Raw genomic sequence first — 19,865 nt, 5'->3', positions numbered from 1 at the left:
CATGGAGCCAGCGACAGACACGCCCCCCCCCCCCCCACCCAACCCACCTCCACTGTGCCGTGGAGCCAGCGACAGACACCGCCCCCACCCCCCCAAACCCACCTCCACTCTGCCATGGAGCCAGCGACAGACACCGCCACCCACCCTCTGAAACCCACCTCCACTCTGCCATGGAGCCAGCCACAGACACCGCCCCCACTCCCCAAACCCACCTCCACTCTGCCGTGGAGCCAGCGACAGACACCGCCCCCCACCCCTCAAACCCACCTCCACTCTGCCATGGAGCCCCCCAAAACCCACCTCCACTCTGCCATGGAGCCAGCGACAGACACCGCCCCCTTCCATCCGAGCTTCAGAAACAGACCCGAGCCCTCCTCCAACCTTTACAAACGCGTTCACTGTGGGGATTACACGCACCCCACCCCTTTATTTAACGCAGTAAAGAACGGAAATGCGCAGACATGAAAAGGCATTTTTAATACTGCAGCTGCCGCTTTATTTCCGCTTTAAAAGCAGTTTTTTATGTGCACAAAAAGAGACTTTTCAAGATGGTGCTGCAGATGCATTTCACATGTATTTCAAATATGAGCGAAAAAAGACAGAACAGTGAAAGACGCCATTTATAACCCCGGCAGCCACGTTCTAAGATATTACTACATCAGCTTTGCCTAATAATGTACAACTATTCAGACGGACTGTTTACAAAATGTAGCTTTTAATCTACTTTGTCACATATTTTACTTTATTAACGCTGGACTGCCATTGCATGTTGCATTTTTTTATTCTCATTTAAGGAAATACTTACCTACTAAGGGAAACAATATTTTTTTTAAATTAAACTCGTTAGGAGCTATGCTGACTGCGCCACTATAGTTATTCAGGGGCTTTTTTTAAGGGTCTGTAACTGAACTGAACTGAGCTAAATGCTTTTAAACATGTATATTTAATGCAATGTATACCATGCGTGAAGATACTCTATTTACTATCTTTAATACACCACTATCTTTCTAAACATATCCTACCTCTCTAATAAACATCAAATAACCTTGAACACCTTTGGTATCCCGCTACTAACGCTGAACTAACCTTCTTCTACGACTCTAATACTACTATACCCCTCTGGTAACAGTCTACCACTCTACACCAGTACCCCTCTACTGGCCCTCTACTACCCCTTTCCTACACCTCTATACCTCATCTACCCTTCTATCCTTCTATCCATCTACTACCCCTCAAACACTCTAACCCCTGTATCCTTCTACACCTATTTTACACCTTCACTAGCCCTCTACCCCTCTACTGGCCCTCTTCTACCCCTTTACTACACCTCTATGCCTCATCTACCCTTCTATCCTTCTATCCATCTACTACCCCTCAAACACTCTAACCCCTGCATCCTTCTACACCTATTTTACACCTTCACTAGCCCTCTACCCCTCTACTGGCCCTCTTCTACCCCTTTACTACACCTCTATGCCTCATCTAACCTTCTATCCTTCTATCCATCTACTACCCCTCAAACACTCTAACCCCTGTATCCTTCTACACCTATTTTACACCTTCACTAGCCCTCTACCCCTCTACTGGCCCTCTTCTACCCCTTTACTACACCTCTATGCCTCATCTACCCTTCTACCCTTCTATCCATCTACTACCCCTCAAACACTCTAACCCCTGCATCCTTCTACACCTATTTTACACCTTCACTAGCCCTCTACCCCTCTTCTTTCCCTCTCCTACACCTCTGCCACTCTTAAACCTCTCTAACCATCTTCTATCTATCTACCCCTCTTATAGCCTACTACCTGTAATACCGGTATACTATCCTTCTACACTTATACCCCTCTCTTAACCCTCTAATACCCCTGTACACATCTTCCTCTACTCCACTTCTAATCCTATACCCCTCTGATAACACTATATTCCAGTACTCCTCTTGTGCCCCTCTGCTAGCCCTCTAGTACACCTCTATACATCTTCTACCCTTCTATCCATCTACTACTCCTCTAATACTCTACACTTCTACACCTCTAATACCCCTCTACTATACTTAGCCCTCTAATGCCACTGTTTTACCCCCTTTTCTGAACAAAAGTCCATCTTGCCCTCTTTCACCATTTTAGCCTTATACTAACCCTCTACTATCCCTCTATTAACACTACAACCCTCTTCGACCCCTATAACCCTCTGCCCTTCTATCCATCTATCTAGCTACACCTCTAACCCTCTAACATCCCTCAAATACCCCACTAAACTTTTACAACACTACTCAATTACTAACCTTCTTCTTCCCTGCTAACACTCTAATAACCAACTAACCTTGTAATACACCTCTAAACCTCTAATAACACTCTTATTACTCTTAACCCCTCTAACTCTCTTCTACTCTTCTACTCTTATACACATTTACTTTTTACACCTCTACTAACCCCTCTAGCCCTTTACTACAGCTCTAATACCCATCTAACCCTTTCCTAACCCTATACGCCACTAGCATTCTTCACATCTAACCTTGTACGCCTCTACCCCTATACAAGCCCTCTAATATCCCTATCCTACACTTCTTATCCTATTCTACCCCTTTTACCCTCTACATTTTTAGCCATCTACACATCTACCCTTTTTGCACCCCTCTAATATCCCTCTACCCATCTTCTTTACATCTTCTACCACTCTACCACTCTTCTACCCCTATACCCCTATTGTATCCATCTACACCTTTTCTACACTACTGCTCTTGTACCCATCTACTATACTGATCTTCTACTACTACTACTGCTACATAGGCTGCGGGAAGTGGGGGTGTCTGGCCAAGCCTTGGACTGGTTAATTTCCTTTCTTGATAACAGACAACAAGCAGTGGCTTTACCACCCTTTCGGTCAGCTGTCAGAAAGGTGAACCAGGGTGTGCCCTAGGGTTCGGCAATAAGTCCAATTCTATTCAACCTATATCTTCGTCCTTTGATTTGTTTAATTAAGTCATTCGGCATATCAGTCGTCAACTATGCCGATGACACACAACTTATTTTTTCTTTCGAAGGCGAGGATGCGGTTTCAAAGGATACTTTTCACCGGTGTATGACCTCTACTGCGGACTGGTCTCCGACGTCCTTGGAGGAATGCGCACACAGGGGGACCCCTGAGCGCAGGAATGTACAAGACTCCATTTAAATTCTGCAAGAACTGCCACCACAAGTTCGCGCAGAAGGACCAGCACCCGGTCTGCAACCTCTGCCTACCAATCGACCACGAGAGCAGAGACTGCAACGCCTGCTCCGTCTTCAAGCCGAAGACGCTCCGAGTTCGAGAGAGACAGAGAACAGCTCACCACACGATGCAGGGCAAAGTCCAGGCCCCGGCGCTTTACGAACTAGGCCTCTCCACCGACGACGAGGACAATTTCGCCGAATGTCCAGATGACTTCACTGTTGCAGAGACCGATAAGAAAACGCCTGATAAGGTAGGAGAGTCTACGACCCCGAAAACCCCCACAGGGCCTCGAAAGCCAGAGGCGGACTCTCGAAAGATAGAGCCCAGAGCCCAGAAAGGAGCATCGGCGCCGAAAACCTCGACGGCCGAAGCTGCATCCTCCGAAAAAGAGCCCGGCGGATCCTTCGAGAAGGACTCCCGGAGGCAGAAGACCTGCGAAAAGCAAAGGTCGTCGAAGCAAGCACCCGAAAAAGGGTCTTCGACTTCGAAGGAAAAGGAGCCGAAGAAGGCTTCGACGTCGACGATGCCGCCGAAGAGGGCAGCCGAATCGCTCGACGACGACCAGGCCGCAGAGATGCAGAGAAAGAAGAGAAGGCTCGAGGCCGAAATGGAGAGCATCCTTCAAAGAAAGAAGGACTTAGATGAAAAGATGAAAAGTTACAAGATACCCTCGAGGCCGACAACCGCCGTCGCTGAGGTGCAGGAACACGAGGAGTTCGACGTCGAAGAGACGCCGAAAAGTCTGGAGCCCTCGGAGCAGGAAGAGGAAGAGGACCTCTATTACACTGAAGGTGATTACGGGGAGCAGCAGTCAAGCTACGGATCAGGTTCCTCGACGACCCACAACCAGGAGTGGCAGGACATCGACGCCGAAAACCCGGAGGAGGCTGTGGAAACATACCCCTCGAGGCCATCGCCACCAGATGACATCAGGGCTTACAATGAGGTCGTCAGGAAGGCGGCAGCAGCTTATGGGGTTAAGCTGGAAGAGGAGAAGCCTAAAGCAGATTTTCTGCTGGAAACCTTGCTACCCATACAGACAAGAAGCCAATTCCTGCCCATGCTGAAGAGTATCACAGACCAGGGGAAGGAAGCCTTCAAGGACCCGGCTACATGCAGATCAGTAACGCCGAGGACGGAAAAGAAATACAAGTTTTCCTCACAGGACCCACCTTACATCAAGGGGTCTGTCACAGCAGATTCGATAATCGCGGCAACGGCCAGAAGAAGGGCCAACGTCCCAACAACATCTGGGCCTCCACCTGACAAAGAAAGCAGGAGGATGGACCTCACAGGCAGGAAGATTGAAAGGAACGCCGCAACGCACTGGCGGATGGCGAACTCCAACGCCCTCCTGAATAGACATCAATACCAACATTGGGATGAGATGGGCCAATTGCTCAAGCACCTCCCAGAACAATACCGTGAGAGAGCATCACACCTCGTGGAAGACGGGAAAAGCATTGCAAACTCATGCCTGAAAACAGCCCTGGATGGAGCTGAAACATCTAGCAGACTGATGGCTATAGGCATCATGGAGAGAAGGCAAGCCTGGCTCAGAATCTCAGGCTTCAAGGCTGAGGTCCAGAACAACATCCTGAACACTCCCTTCAATGGTGAAACGCTGTTCGGAGCCCCAGTTGACGAGAAGCTCACCCAACTGAAGGACAATGAGACGGCAAGGTCCATGGGGGCCCTGCAATTCAGGGGAATGAGAAGGGGCACTCCTACACGGAGGCCAAACGGAAGCCAGCGAGGAGATTCACACCAGAGTTTCCACCAGGGGCAACAGAGTGACAACCAAGGTCACCAAGGCCAGCAGAGGCAAGGCTGGAACTACCAGAGCAGGGGCCAGTCCTTTCGGTCAAGAGGAAACGGACGAGGCCAGAGAAGAAGAGGCGGTGAACAACCCCCCTCTAAGTGACTGCACAAGGGGAAAGGTGCTCACCCACTCGAACCCTCCGGGGGAGGAGCACGGAATAACAATGTGGAGAGGGCTACTCGGACAAGACTCAAAAGAACATGTAACACCAGTAGGAGGCAGGCTGAGATTTTTTCGACAGGAGTGGAGAAAAATAACCACGGACAAGTGGATACTAAACATCATGCAGTTCGGATACTGCATAGAGCTGGAAAAGAAACCACCAAACAGAAAGCCAAAGAGAAGACAGCACTCGGGGAAGAGAGCTGCAATTGCTCCAAGAGGAAGCTCAAGAACTCCTCCTCAAAGAGGCCATCAAACCCGTCCCACTCAAAGAACAGAACAGGGGGGTGTACTCAAACTACTTCCTGGTGCCGAAAGTGGACGAAAGCCTAAGACCCATCCTGGACCTACGGTTCCTGAACAAATATGTGAAGACACAGAAATTCAAGATGACATCCCTGCAAGAGGTCATCCCGCAGATAAAGGCCGGGGACTTCCTGTCCACCATAGACCTCAAGGATGTATACCTGCATATCCCCATGAACAGGCAGCACAAGCACATGCTAAGATTCGCAGTGAACAAGGATCACTACCAATTCACAACCCTGGCCTTCGGGCTAAAGTCCGCACCAAGGGCGTTCACCAAATGCCTCGCGGCAGTGGCCGCTCACCTGCGAAGGGGGGGATACACGTATACCTCTACCTCGACGACTGGCTCGTAAAAGCAAGCTCTTACAAGACGTGCAAGGTTCATGCACAGCAGGTCACAAGAACGCTAACAGGTCTGGGATTCTCCATACACTGGGGAAAGTGCTCATTGGAACCGGAACAGGTGAAGACCTTCCTGGGAGCCCTAATCGACACCGTCCAGTGCAGGGTGTTACCCAGCGAGAAGAGAACGCTCAGCTTACTGAGGGAGAAGCGTCACTACCAGAAGGGGCGAGCTCTGACAGTGAGGACAGTGAGCAAGATCTTGGGAATGATGGCGTCATGCATACACTTGGTCTCCAATGTACGCCTACTGATGAGACCACTCCAAGAGTGGCTACAGCAGCAATGGTCACAAGCTACAGGAAGTTGGGAAGATCTAGTGGTTGTAACGCACAGGGCGCAGGAAGAAATAAAGTGGTGGACCAAAGAGAAGATAACAGTAGGGAAGCCTCTAACACCACCGGACCCAACAGTGACCATCACCACAGACGCATCCCAGAAAGGATGGGGCGCACACATGAACAAACTCAGAGTGAGGGGTCTGTGGAGCCCAGCAGATGCTGTCAGGCATATAAACTACCTGGAACTGAAAACAGTGCTGCTAGCCCTCAAGGCCTTTCAGAAGCACCTGTACAGCCGGAAGGTGCTGATACAAACAGACGTTTTTACATCAACAAACAAGGGGGAACTTTCAAGCTTGGCACAGGAAATCTGGAGATGGGCAATATCACTCAAAATCGACCTGCTAGCCATACACCTGCCAGGGTGAATCCAGAAAGATCTTCAAGCTGCAAAACTACACCGACAGGTAAGAAACTATTCGTTCTCTCCAGTTCAATGGTGCCAAAACTGAGGTTCTTCACTGTTCTTTGGATCGGCTGCCTCGTCCTCTACCAGAAGAGTTCTGGCACACTTCTATTTCTGGTACTGTGACGGCCGCCGACTCTGCACGCAATCTTGGGGTCCTATTTGGCCCTAGTCTTCAGTTAGATGCATTTGTCAACAAAACCACTGCGACATGCATGCTACTGCTCCGGACTCCACGAAAAATTCTTCAGTTTCTCCCCCCGGCAGCTAGGATTGAAGCAGTGCGTAGTATCATCCTCAGTAGGTTAGACTACTGTAACGCACTGCTTCTAGGGTCTCCTAACATCTTGATCCTGAAGCTGCAGCGGGTTCAGAACATGGCGGCTAAGCTGGCCCTCTCCCGCCCACGCTCTGCCTCTTCATCTCTTGCACTTTTTGATCTTCATTGGTTGCCGGTGCAGCAACGGATCTGTTTTTAAAGCGTCCTGCTTTACACGGTCAAGGGCCAGTGATGTTGCAGGATCTATTTTCTTGGTACTCCACTGCCAGAGCTCTTAGGTCTTCGTCGGCCTTCCTGGCGACTGTTCCAAGGTTTAAAAGGGTGAGGATGGGTGGCCGCTCGTTCAGCTTTGCGGCTGCCAAACTTTGGAATTCCTTACCGCTACCGTTAAGGAGTAGGCAAAATCTGTTGTCCTTTAAAAAGGACCTTAAAAGTAATCTTTTCCCAAGGGGGGCGTAGGGTGGATACATACTGGTAGTGTTGTTTTGGGTCACAGCGCCAGGATACCCTTTGGGTGACATCCGCGCTTAATAAGTATGCCAATACATACATACATACATACTATCCTTCCATAATTCTATCCCAATACCCCTCTACACAGTTAATACCCCTACATCCTTCAATCCCTCGACTAAAAATCTATAATTTTACCCTTCTCATAACACTCTACTACCCATCAAATACCCTTCCTCACCTTTAATATCACTCTAATACCTCTCAACGACCCCAGTGCTAGCGTTATTAAACCCATTTTATAATACTATACCACTCTGCTAACCATTTTAAGCTTCACCCCACTACCCTTATAGTGCCACTCTTCTTCACCTATACTACCTCTCAACACCGCATATACCTTTATAAACTTCTATTCATCTACTACCCCTCTACACCTCTACTATCCCTGTACACACGTTTCCCTCTACACATACTACCACTCTATCCTTCTAACCCTCTTCTAACTCTCTGCTACACTGATATCCTTATACCTCCTACTACCCTTCAACTACCCCTCAAAAACTTTCTATCCCTCTATTAACCCTCTACTACCCCATTACTAACGTTTTTATACTACTATCCTACTCCTTTATCCCTCTGCTCCCACTCTAGCCCTCGACCCTAGTGCCCCTCTAGTGCCCCTCTTCTACATCTTTACTACCCCACAACATCTCATCTACAGTTCAAGCCTTCTATCCATCTACTACCCCTTTACACATAGACTACCTCTATAGCCTGTACTATTCTACACCTATTACACCCCTCTACTAGCTCTCTAATAACCCCCTACACCTCTTCTTTCACTATTCTACCCCTCTGCCATTCTTCGACCTCTATTCCCTTCTTCTATCCCTCTACACCTCCTACAGCCTACTAGCCCTCTTTTACCCATCTACTACCCTTCTATCCTTCTAGCCCAACACCCCTCTACTACACCTATACAACTCTACTACCCTCTATCCTTCTATACCTCCTCTACCCCTCTACTACATGTCTATTCTTATACCTATCTACTTCCCCTCCCACCCAGCTAAACATGTACTATCCCTCTACTAACCCTCTACTACCCCTGTATTAACCTTCTTCTACTCCACTTATAATCCTATATCTCTGCTACCACTCTAACACACTACTCCAGTACCCCTCTAGTGCCCCATCTGCTACCCCTATACTACCCCTCTACACCTCTTCTACCCTTCTATACATCTACTGCTCCTCTAACACTCTACTTTTCTAGATCTAATCTACACCTCTACTAACCCTCTACTATACCTACCCTTCTAATGCCCCATTCTACTCCTTTACTATCTTTCTACACCTCATCTACACTTTTATCCTTATATCCATCAAGTGCCCCTCTGCCCCTCTACCCCTGTACCCTTCTCCGCCTATTATACCCCTCTTCTTTTCCTCTTCTATACTTATAACACTTGTGTACCTCTCTACCCATCTTCTATCTCTCTACACCTCTTATAGGTCACTACGACTGTTCTACCCTTCTACAGTTATACCCCTCTACCGCTCTACTACACCACTACTACCACTCTACCCCTCTAATACTCCTCTACTAACCCTTTTCTAAACCCAAATCTATCTATCCCTCTTTTACCCCTTTAACCCTATATTAACACTCTACTATCCCTCTACTACCACTATAACCCTCTTCTACACCTATAACCCTCTACCCTTCTATCCATCTACCTAACTACACATCTACACCACGAACATCCCTCTACTACCCGCTAACCTTTTCCAACACTACCCCTTTACTACCCCTCTTCTTGTAGCCTACCTCTGTAATACCCATCTTCCCATGTACTACAACTATAAACCTCTACTAACCCTTTTCTTCCCCTCAACCCCTCTAAAACTCTTCTACTCACCACTCTACCCCTCTAATGCTCCTCTACTAACCCTTTTCTAAACCTGTGGTAAATAAAATAATTCCCCTGTCAGAATTTCTATACATTAACAAGGATCATGCATATAATGAGAGGCAGAGTCCGTGGTGTCCGATTCAAAAGGGCTTTAATTCAGTAACTCGAGTTAAGGGAGAATCGGGTTCCATCACCACTAGGGATCAGGAAGGATCGTCATCTGAACTTTATTCACAGAGTACATCATTTATACTTTAAAGCATACATTAACTTGCATAGAGAAGGCGGAGCAAGTGAAAGAGAGAGATAAGAGCACATGGGCGTGAAAAAGGGCGTGTAAGAAGGCGTACACGTGGGTGTTCACTTGATGAGTCATAGGTGTGTCATAGGTGAGTGGATACATGGAGGGGGTCTGCATGGTCAGCAGGAACCTTTACCCTACTTGTGCGCGCAATTTGGTCATGACGTGGAATTGACGTGTAACTGGGGGGAGCTGACTTTCGTGCTAGTAGAGGAGTCTTGGATGTCAGGACGACCTGCACTTCTGGTATTATCTGATATCTTGAGTTTGGAGGATGTATTAACTGACTTAAAGGTCGCTCGAGCAAAGGTTGGTCATCACTAAATGCTAGTGTGTGCATATATTTCTTTGTGCATTGCGTGGGGGCCATGGGCCTTCTATGGATGTGAGTTCTGTTGACGTAAATAATTAATTTACTCTCTTAATTTCTATGCGGGTAAGTACCTAATCAATAATAACTCAATCGGAATGAAAAAAAGACAGAGTCCGTGGTGTTAGAGTTTCTAAGGGTTTTATTCCTCATAAAGGAATGGTCTTGACCAGGATATCATGTTCTGACCACCACAGGGGTGTCAGAAGGGATAGAGCAAACTTTATTGACATTACATAGCTTATATACTTAATTCACATCATAAGTAATAGTGCAAGAGGCGTAACAGCTGAGAGAAGACAAGATAACAGTATACACGTGGTACTAGTACGTAATCAAGAGGCGTGAACTAGGCGTGAACCAGAGGTGTGTGCTAGAAACGTCACTGATAGGTGACGCAAGTGGGTTGCACCAAGGGGTGGTGCTAACAGAATTGTTGCAATGTCAGCAGAAATCGGAAGCTTGGATGCGCGCGCAGCTGCATGACGTGTGATTGACGGGGTGCAGGGGACTTGACATTTACACTGACGGAAAGAGACAGAAGTCTGGCATGTCAGATCAACTTGTACTTTTATCGTATCTGATATCTGATGTTTAGGAACCATACTATCTGGGCGGAAAGGTCTCTAGGGCAGAAGCTATTCTATGCTAACTATGGATGCGTGTATAAGCGCCTAAGTGTCTGCGTGAGAAGCGTGGGGGCACGGGGCCTTCCATGGAAGCATGGTAACAGAGGCTATGAATTACTTGCATTGAGACAGGTCGGCCCTTTGGTTCTGCAGCTGGGGAGGATGTTTACTGGAGCTAGTAGGCAGGAATGCATTCTCGAGGAGCGGGACAGATAACTCGAAGGTTATAGTCAGTCTTGGCAGAAAGCAGGCTGAGCGCGAGGGGCCGCGCTGAAAGTAAGTCAGAGTTCACGGGTACAGAGGTAGCCTGGGCAGAGGCTGTCAGAGTCAGGAGCCAAAAAGAGGTTCGATGGCAGAAATTCAGGGCCTACTCTGCTAGAGCAGGAAAACATGTAAAGTGTACTACAAAAAGACGGTGGCATAGCATACTTAGGAACGGACTATATAATCCATTCATGGTGGATCTGAAAGAGGACAAGTTAACGTTGGACGCAAATGTATTTGCGTCTTCATAGCTGACACAGGAGGGAAGTTACATGCACTTTAAGCTGGTACATGGAGTCGGTGGGGTACGCGCTAGGGAACATAACATGACCAAAAATTTATATTTCCTCATTCCCTCCTTGTTCCCTACGGACCCTTCATGAAATATCGATCCTCATGAATCGATCAGTTTGTTCTTGTAACATCATTTGTTCTTCTTTCTTTCGTTTACGTTTTGAGAGAAAACTGGAGTGTTCAATACAAGAGGTGGCACACAGTCCACAAATCGCTGGCCCACACTGCAGGCACAGGCAGCAACTGAATACTAGGACTAGGCCAATGCCTAGAAAGGATAGGATCTTCCATCCCCAAGCTGTTAACGTTGTCCAGAACCAACCGGACCAAGTCCAGGTGCCTGGATTCTGATGTATCTGATTTGCAATTTTGTGGAGACGGGTGATAGCTTGATATACAGATGGTGCGTTTTGTGGTATGAAAACACAGCAACTTGACCCGATGACCTTACAGGCTCCACCTCTATCTGCCAAGATGACGTCAATAACAAGACGATTCTGAAGGACAACAACCTGCATAGCGGACTGCTCTTCTGTTAAGTTACCTAAGGCGGAGGCAGTTTCATTCACTACTGCTTCAAGTGTTCTAGTTAATCTACGTATTAATTTACTATTCTGAACAGGTCCTAAAAAGAAAAAGAATCCTTTATTAAAATCGGTGTACTGTTCCCATGCCGTTTCTGTGTAGTCGACAAGTGGAATATCTCTTCTGGATCTATTCTTTACTAGATTGGTATTTCTATGGTAATCAGGGGGAGCTAGGAAAACAGGTGGCAGAAGGAATGCAATGTAACAGGTACCATCCCAATCTGGAGGTAGACGTATGTATGCGGTATGACCACAAACAAAGTAAGAATGACTAATAGCTTTAAAGGACGATTTTCCTTGATCACTGAATTCGACCACAGTAGTGCATTTACTATGACCTAAATGTACTGAACCTTTCTTCTTGATACATAATTCTCCAGTGACTGGCAGTACTGACATAATGGGTAGAACTGGCGTAGCTTCGGACTCAACAGTAAGAATCATCAGGCTAATTGTATAATTACCTAATCCATATACTTCATTTTCTAGATCAGTTCCTATTCTAGTGGGAAGTCCCTCCTTATCAGGGTAACAGACGTCGAGCAGGACCAAGTTCAGGTTTCCCCAAACCCAACCCCCATCGAAAACAGCAATGTCAGGATCTAAGGAATTAATTATTTTAAACCATGCTCCGCAGGAGCCATTGTGAGTGAATGGGTACGGAAAAAGGGGCAGAGCTCCCTTGTAATTCTGGTAGGGAGGGAGTCGGCCACATATCCAGCAATTTGTAGCATTGTTAGTTTGATGAGAATGATGCAGCATACTAATGAATGTATTGTTGCGCAGCGCAAGTCTGTAGGAAAGTTCGTGCGGAGGTAACTCACTAAAAGTGTGTTCAGCAGAGACATTATAGGCAGATTGTTCACGCTTGAAAATAGGGTAATAGATAGGCAAAACGATGCTGACAACAATAATTAAAATACTCAGGATAAACATGATTAATAGTGTCACTATACAGTGACTACGAAGTGATTTACAATATGTACGTTTCTTTGCTTCTCTCTCTCTCTCTCTCTCTATCTCGATCTAGGGGATACATGTCAGAAACTATTTAACCGATTCACCTAGGGGAGGACTTAAACAATTAAACTGTCTGACTTGCTAGATCGGAGTTTCATGCGATAATGTTCTTGAGGGGTTTTTTCTCGTTCAGATTCTGTAAAGTCTTTTTGTTCGACACAGTCTTTGGTGGGGGTGGACGAGTCTCGATCAGGTTTCAATCCAGAGAATTTTTTTATATGACTCGTGTGAACCCACCCCTTTCTTCCTTCTATTTTCACGGCCGTCCTTGTTGTGAGAAGAACGGTCTTCGGGGACTTCCAGCGGGGCTCCAGCGGACTTTTCCTGTCGAAGTTGCGAACGAGCACAATATCGCCAGGACGGACGTCGTGTGGCTTTACATCAGTGTTGTCAGGGAAGGCTGCGGCAACCTGTGAACGACATGATTGGAGTGCAGACATCAAGGAGGCAAGGTAATCTGTCAACATATTACAATCAACATCAGTAATCTTTTTCGGAATGGGCGTCCCCCACATATTCGGTGGTCTGCCAAAGACCACCTCGTACGGGGATAGCCCTGATCTCGAATGGGCGACCATTCTCATGTAGAATAGTGCCACTGGCAGGGCGACTATCCAGTCGACCCCTTTCTCCTGACATATTTTTGCAAGGCGGATCTTTAGTGTCTGGTTATGCCTCTCTACAAGGCCTGCGGCTTCGGGATGTCGGACACAATGGAATTTCCACTGGTATCCCAGTAATAAAGAAACTTCTTTCATTAATGCAGACGAGAATGGCTGACCGTTATCTGAGTACACGACACGAGGCAAGCCGTATCGTGGGAAAAATTCACGAACCAGCTGCTTGGCAGTGGTCGGAGCAGTGTAATTTATTTATTTTATTTATTTATCGCAATTTTTAGAGCGCATCAATTACCCGTACGGGTGTCTCGGCGCTAATGTTACAGAACTCCACTTCAGTAGGGGAAGAATTTAGGAGGTAAACAGCCAGGTTTTGAGGCTTTTTCTAAATTTTAGCAGCGTAGGGGCAGTTTTAATGTGGAGTGGCAGGGTGTTCCATAGTTTGGCAGTTGCGATGGTGAAGCATCTGTCTCCCCAGTTGGCTTTCTTTGTCCGAGGGACTTTTAACAGGTGGGCAGAAGCCGACCGTAATGTTCTCTGATGTTCCACTGGGCAGAGGGCTTTTTTTAGGAACCGTGGTCCGGGATTGTTCAAAGTTTTATAGGCTATACAGAGTGCCTTGAACTTTATTCGGCTCCTGATGGGGAGCCAGTGTAATTGTTTGATGTAAGGGGAGGTAGGGGTGAATTTGGGGATGGATAGGAGAATTCTGGCTGCGGCATTCTGTACCGTCTGGAGCTTATTCAGTACCTTTTCCTGAGCATTCAGCAATAAGGAGTTGCAATAATCAGTTCTGGAGAACACTAGGGTACTGATCAATGTTTTACCGGCGGATTGTGGCAAGTAGGGGAGGAGTTTCTTTATTCTCTTTAGGATGAAGAAAACAGAGGATACCACAGAATTGGCGTGGTGGAGGAACGTCAATTTGTTATCAAAAGTGACTCCCAAATTTCGTACCTTGACCACTGGCTGGGGGGGCGTGCCCATCTGTGATGGCCACCACTGTGGGGACCAGGCCGGCTGCAAGCTCCCGAATGTCATCACCTCTGTTTTGTCGGAGTTTAACTTGAGGCAGTTTGAAGACATCCAGGAGCTTATCGCCTTCATCCCTTCTTGAAAATTTGCTGCGACAGATGTTCCGTCGTTGTGCACTGATAGCACTAATTGGGTGTCGTCAGCATAAGTTGTGAGGGCAATTCCATGGGATTTTATTACTCTCGCCAAGTCCGACACATAGATATTAAAAAGTGTCGGACTTAGCGAGGAACCCTGTGGAACTCCGCAGGGGAGGGAGAAGGTCTGGGAAGTGAAGTTACCCATCATGACTGTTTGTGGGCGGTTAGCTAAAAATGAGGTGATAAGGTCTTTGGCCTTGTCTCTTATGCCTAAAGCTGAGACACGGTCGATCAGAGTGACATGATCGACCGTGTCAAATGCAGCGGAAAGATCCAGTAATATTAGGACCGCCGCGCCTCCTTTGTCCATGGCTGTTCTGATCTCATCAGCTGCTTTAAGCAGTGCAGTTTCCGTTCCATGGCCCTGCCTGAAACCGAACTGAGTATCGTCAAGAAGGTCGTTGTCGTTGATGTATTTAGAGAGTTGGGTATTCATTACCTTCTCGAAGATCTTAGCTGGGAAGGGAAGGCAGGCGATGGGTCTATAGCTAGCAGGGAGAAGAGGATCCAACGTTGGTTTCTTGAGGAGGGGTTTAATGATTGCCTCTTTCCAGACCGATGGATAAATGCCTGTAGAAAACATGGCGTTACAGATAGTAGATAACGCGGGGGAGATGGTTTCTGGGATAAGATTCAGAATAGCTGGAGGGCATGGGTCTAGGGGGGATCCCGATTTAGTGCTAGTTACCAGATGTCGGATTTGTTCTTGATTGGTCAGATGAAAAGATATGAAGCTGACATTATTGTTTATAGGAGGTGATGTCAGGGAGGGGAGAGAGGATGAATGGGAAAAAGTCGAAAAAATGGAGCTAACCTTGTCTTCAAAAAAGCTGGCCAAATCATCTGCTAGGGATTGTGAACCTTCTAGTCGTGGGGCAGGTGGGTTGGACAGTTGGGTGACCACCTGAAACAGTTCTCCTGCTGAGTTTTTTGCCTGATTGATTTGGGCGGTGTAGTAGCGACTTTTTTCTGAGTTTATAAGTTTTTTGTAAATGGAAAGAGCGTTTTTGTAATTTGTTTTATCAGTGGGGTCGTATTGCCGGCGCCACTTCCTTTCAAGGTTCCTACAGTGCTGTCTCTGAATTCGAAGGGGCTCTGTAAACCATTGTGCTGATGGTAATTTCCTATTTCGGCGTGAGATTTTAATCGGGGCTAGTTTGTTGCACGCCATGATTAAATTGTTCAAATAATTAGAGGAAGCCAGGGTAGGGTCCTGCTCGTTTGAGATGTGGGTTTCTTGCATTATCTCTGATAGCTGAGATAGGTTAATATGTTTCCAGTCTCTGTAAGTGGATTCTGAGACGGATGTGGGTGGGGGTTTAGTGGGGCTCACTTCGATGGAGAAGCAGATCGCTGAATGGTCTGACCATATCAGAGGGATTACTTGTGTAACGGCTATTTGGGGGTTGTTGGTGAATAGACCGTCCAGGGTATGGCCTGCTTGATGAGTGGGAAATTCCACTATTTGCATCAGGCCTGCGGCAGCTAGATCCGTGATTAGCTGAGTAGTATCCGGGTCATTGGAGTTTTCTAAATGAAAATTAAGGTCGCCCAGTATGGTGAAGTATGGGGAACCTGCGGCCACTTCAATTATATTTCCTAAGTTGGCTAGGAACTTGGATCTCGATCCCGGAGGTCGATAGATTAGCATGCCCTTAAATGATGATTTAGCAGAGAGACCTAATGTGAAAAGGAGGGCTTCGTATTCGGGACATATAGTTTGTGCCGTGGAGAGTTTGATGTGGTCTCTGTATATTATGGCTATGCCTCCACCTTTTTTTATGGGTCTGTCTAATCTACACACATTGAAGTTGACAGGGGTGGCAGCTTTGAAGTCTGGACCGGAGGCTTCGTCCCCCCAGGTTTCTGTAATAAACAAAAGATCCAGTTTGTAGTTGTCTATTAAATCAGCAATTTCAAGCTTGTGTTTGGGAAGCGATCTTGCGTTTATGAGTGCTGCTGATATTGGGCGTGAGGCAGTGTTGGTCGGTTTATTAGTATCCAAAGTGCAAGTAGGACAGTAGTGAGGGCCCGTGAGAGGGTTGGTGTACCTGAAACAGGGAGGAACATGGGGCCGTTCTGCTACGTGTCTGAGGTTGAGAAGTTCGGCAGCGGTATAGATGTATCTTACCGGGTTTGCCGCCCGTGGTGGAGTTGAAGCGGAAGGGGAAGTGGCCCTTAGCCCGTCCTCGGCGCGGACGAGCGCAGACGAGCTTGCCTTATGCGCGCCTTCGGCGCGCAATCGGCGCGCCCGCTGCGCTCGTCCGCTGCGCTTCCGGTTGCAGCACATGATTTATTGGACTTCAGCTGACATTGGAGGGGGTGTGGTCAGCGCGAGTGGGCGTGACAGCCGAATGGGAAGGCGGCGTTGCCCTGGCAGCGGTGTGCCGCGTCAGCCCAGAGTCGGCTTGGCGGTGTGCTGCGCAATTCAGGTAAACAAACAGGATTATTAGCAGATTTAAAACAAGTGAACAGTGCTAAAATGCTAAACTCCCGGCTTCCGCCTCAGGAGTGGAGTTGTGAAACGCTCGCTTGTATTCAGCGCGCGTTTAAATAGAGGCAGGGGGCGTGGTCAGCGCGAGTGGGCGTGACAGCCGAATGGGAAGGCGGCGTTGCCCTGGCAGCAGTGTGCCGCGTCAGCCCAGAGTCGGCTTGGCGGTGTGCTGCGCAATTCAGGTAAACAAACAGGATTATTAGCAGATTTAAAACAAGTGAACAGTGCTAAAATGCTAAACTCCCGGCTTCCGCCTCAGGAGTGGAGTTGTGAAACGCTCGCTTGTATTCAGCGCGCGTTTAAATAGAGGCAGGGGGCGTGGTCAGCGCGAGTGGGCGTGACAGCCGAATGGGAAGGCGGCGTTGCCCTGGCAGCGGTGTGCCGCGTCAGCCCAGAGTCGGCTTGGCGGTGTGCTGCGCAATTCAGGTAAACAAACAGGATTATTAGCAGATTTAAAACAAGTGAACAGTGCTAAAATGCTAAACTCCCGGCTTCCGCCTCAGGAGTGGAGTTGTGAAACGCTCGCTTGTATTCAGCGCGCGTTTAAATAGAGGCAGGGGGCGTGGTCAGCGCGAGTGGGCGTGACAGCCGAATGGGAAGGCGGCGTTGCCCTGGCAGCAGTGTGCCGCGTCAGCCCAGAGTCGGCTTGGCGGTGTGCTGCGCAATTCAGGTAAACAAACAGGATTATTAGCAGATTTAAAACAAGTGAACAGTGCTAAAATGCTAAACTCCCGGCTTCCGCCTCAGGAGTGGAGTTGTGAAACGCTCGCTTGTATTCAGCGCGCGTTTAAATAGAGGCAGGGGGCGTGGTCAGCGCGAGTGGGCGTGACAGCCGAATGGGAAGGCGGCGTTGCCCTGGCAGCGGTGTGCCGCGTCAGCCCAGAGTCGGCTTGGCGGTGTGCTGCGCAATTCAGGTAAACAAACAGGATTATTAGCAGATTTAAAACAAGTGAACAGTGCTAAAATGCTAAACTCCCGGCTTCCGCCTCAGGAGTGGAGTTGTGAAACGCTCGCTTGTATTCAGCGCGCGTTTAAATAGAGGCAGGGGGCGTGGTCAGCGCGAGTGGGCGTGACAGCCGAATGGGAAGGCGGCGTTGCCCTGGCAGCAGTGTGCCGCGTCAGCCCAGAGTCGGCTTGGCGGTGTGCTGCGCAATTCAGGTAAACAAACAGGATTATTAGCAGATTTAAAACAAGTGAACAGTGCTAAAATGCTAAACTCCCGGCTTCCGCCTCAGGAGTGGAGTTGTGAAACGCTCGCTTATATTCAGCGCGCGTTTAAATAGAGGCAGGGGGCGTGGTCAGCGCGAGTGGGCGTGACAGCCGAATGGGAAGGCGGCGTTGCCCTGGCAGCGGTGTGCCGCGTCAGCCCAGAGTCGGCTTGGCGGTGTGCTGCGCAATTCAGGTAAACAAACAGGATTATTAGCAGATTTAAAACAAGTGAACAGTGCTAAAATGCTAAACTCCCGGCTTCCGCCTCAGGAGTGGAGTTGTGAAACGCTCGCTTGTATTCAGCGCGCGTTTAAATAGAGGCAGGGGGCGTGGTCAGCGCGAGTGGGCGTGACAGCCGAATGGGAAGGCGGCGTTGCCCTGGCAGCAGTGTGCCGCGTCAGCCCAGAGTCGGCTTGGCGGTGTGCTGCGCAATTCAGGTAAACAAACAGGATTATTAGCAGATTTAAAACAAGTGAACAGTGCTAAAATGCTAAACTCCCGGCTTCCGCCTCAGGAGTGGAGTTGTGAAACGCTCGCTTGTATTCAGCGCGCGTTTAAATAGAGGCAGGGGGCGTGGTCAGCGCGAGTGGGCGTGACAGCCGAATGGGAAGGCGGCGTTGCCCTGGCAGCGGTGTGCCGCGTCAGCCCAGAGTCGGCTTGGCGGTGTGCTGCGCAATTCAGGTAAACAAACAGGATTATTAGCAGATTTAAAACAAGTGAACAGTGCTAAAATGCTAAACTCCCGGCTTCCGCCTCAGGAGTGGAGTTGTGAAAACTGGGACTGGGTATGCTTCGGTCCAGCGGGACAGAGCACAAACAATTACGAGAACATATTTAAATCCTCGACAACGGTCCATCTGGATATAATCCATCTGGAGGACTTCAAAAGGGTGATCGGGAGGATGAAATCCACCTTGCTCTACAGGGACGCTTTTACCTGGATTGAACTGACAACAGATCATGCAAGTACGCACTTTCTGTTTTGCGGCTGCTCGTAAGTGTTTATTGTTCCAGAGATTTTGTAAACTGTCTAACATCGCTTTCTCTCCTAGATGTGCAGGACTATGTGCTGTATTTATCATGACTTGAACCATAGAGTCAGGGAGAAACCATGTAGATTTTCCCTTCGTCATCCAACCTTGGTCTGTCTGGATCCCTCCTAGTTCGATCCATTTCTTTATTTCTTCTGGAGTAGCATGTGTCTGAATGTCGATAACATCTAGTGTGGGATCCCTGACTGTCATACAGTTTGTCGGATCTGTTGTCTTTGTCGTATCAGTTGTCTGAGTGTGAGTCAGTGCTGTATGTTTTGCTGTTTGATCTGCCAGGTCGTTACCCTGGGAAACAGAATCTGTGACTTTAGTATGTGCTTTACACTTCATGACGGATATGGCTGAAGGCAGATGTATTGCTTCTAACAGTGCTTGAATGAGGGGACCGTGTTGAATCTTGGCACCATGAGAGGTCAGAAAACCTCGTTCTTGCCACAGCATGCCGAAGTCGTGTACAACTCCGAACGCATAACGGGAATCAGTGTATATGTTGACATTTCTGTTTTTGGCTAGAATACAGGCTCGGGTCAGAGCGATGAGCTCTGC

At 48.1% G+C, this 19,865-nt stretch overlaps 1 protein-coding gene across 1 annotated transcript; it reads left to right on the top strand.

The window, feature by feature from the left end:
* Positions 1–3,784: 3,784 nt before the first annotated feature.
* LOC147668139 (uncharacterized) lies at positions 3,785–7,131 on the top strand. The gene is made up of 3 exons (XM_086948754.1): positions 3,785–4,685; positions 5,056–5,243; positions 6,679–7,131. The coding sequence occupies exons 1-3, from the start codon at positions 3,785–3,787 to the stop codon at positions 7,129–7,131; spliced, it is 1,542 nt and encodes a 513-aa protein (XP_086804880.1).
* Positions 7,132–19,865: the final 12,734 nt, after the last annotated feature.

This window comes from Lissotriton vulgaris, unplaced genomic scaffold, assembly GCF_964263255.1.
Source record: "Lissotriton vulgaris unplaced genomic scaffold, aLisVul1.2 SCAFFOLD_1386, whole genome shotgun sequence".
Taxonomy (NCBI): Eukaryota; Metazoa; Chordata; class Amphibia; order Caudata; family Salamandridae; genus Lissotriton; species Lissotriton vulgaris.
This window is presented reverse-complemented; position numbering and strand designations above follow the sequence as displayed.

Coding starts and splice junctions, on each gene's coding strand:
- LOC147668139 (XM_086948754.1), top strand. CDS start 3,785: ATGCAGAGAAAGAAGAGAAGGCTCGAGGCCGAAATGGAGAGCATCCTT. Junction 4,686..5,055: donor GAAAAGCATTGCAAACTCAT/GCCTGAAAACAG, acceptor GAACTACCAGAG/CAGGGGCCAGTCCTTTCGGT. Junction 5,244..6,678: donor CAAAAGAACATGTAACACCA/GTAGGAGGCAGG, acceptor CGTTCTCTCCAG/TTCAATGGTGCCAAAACTGA.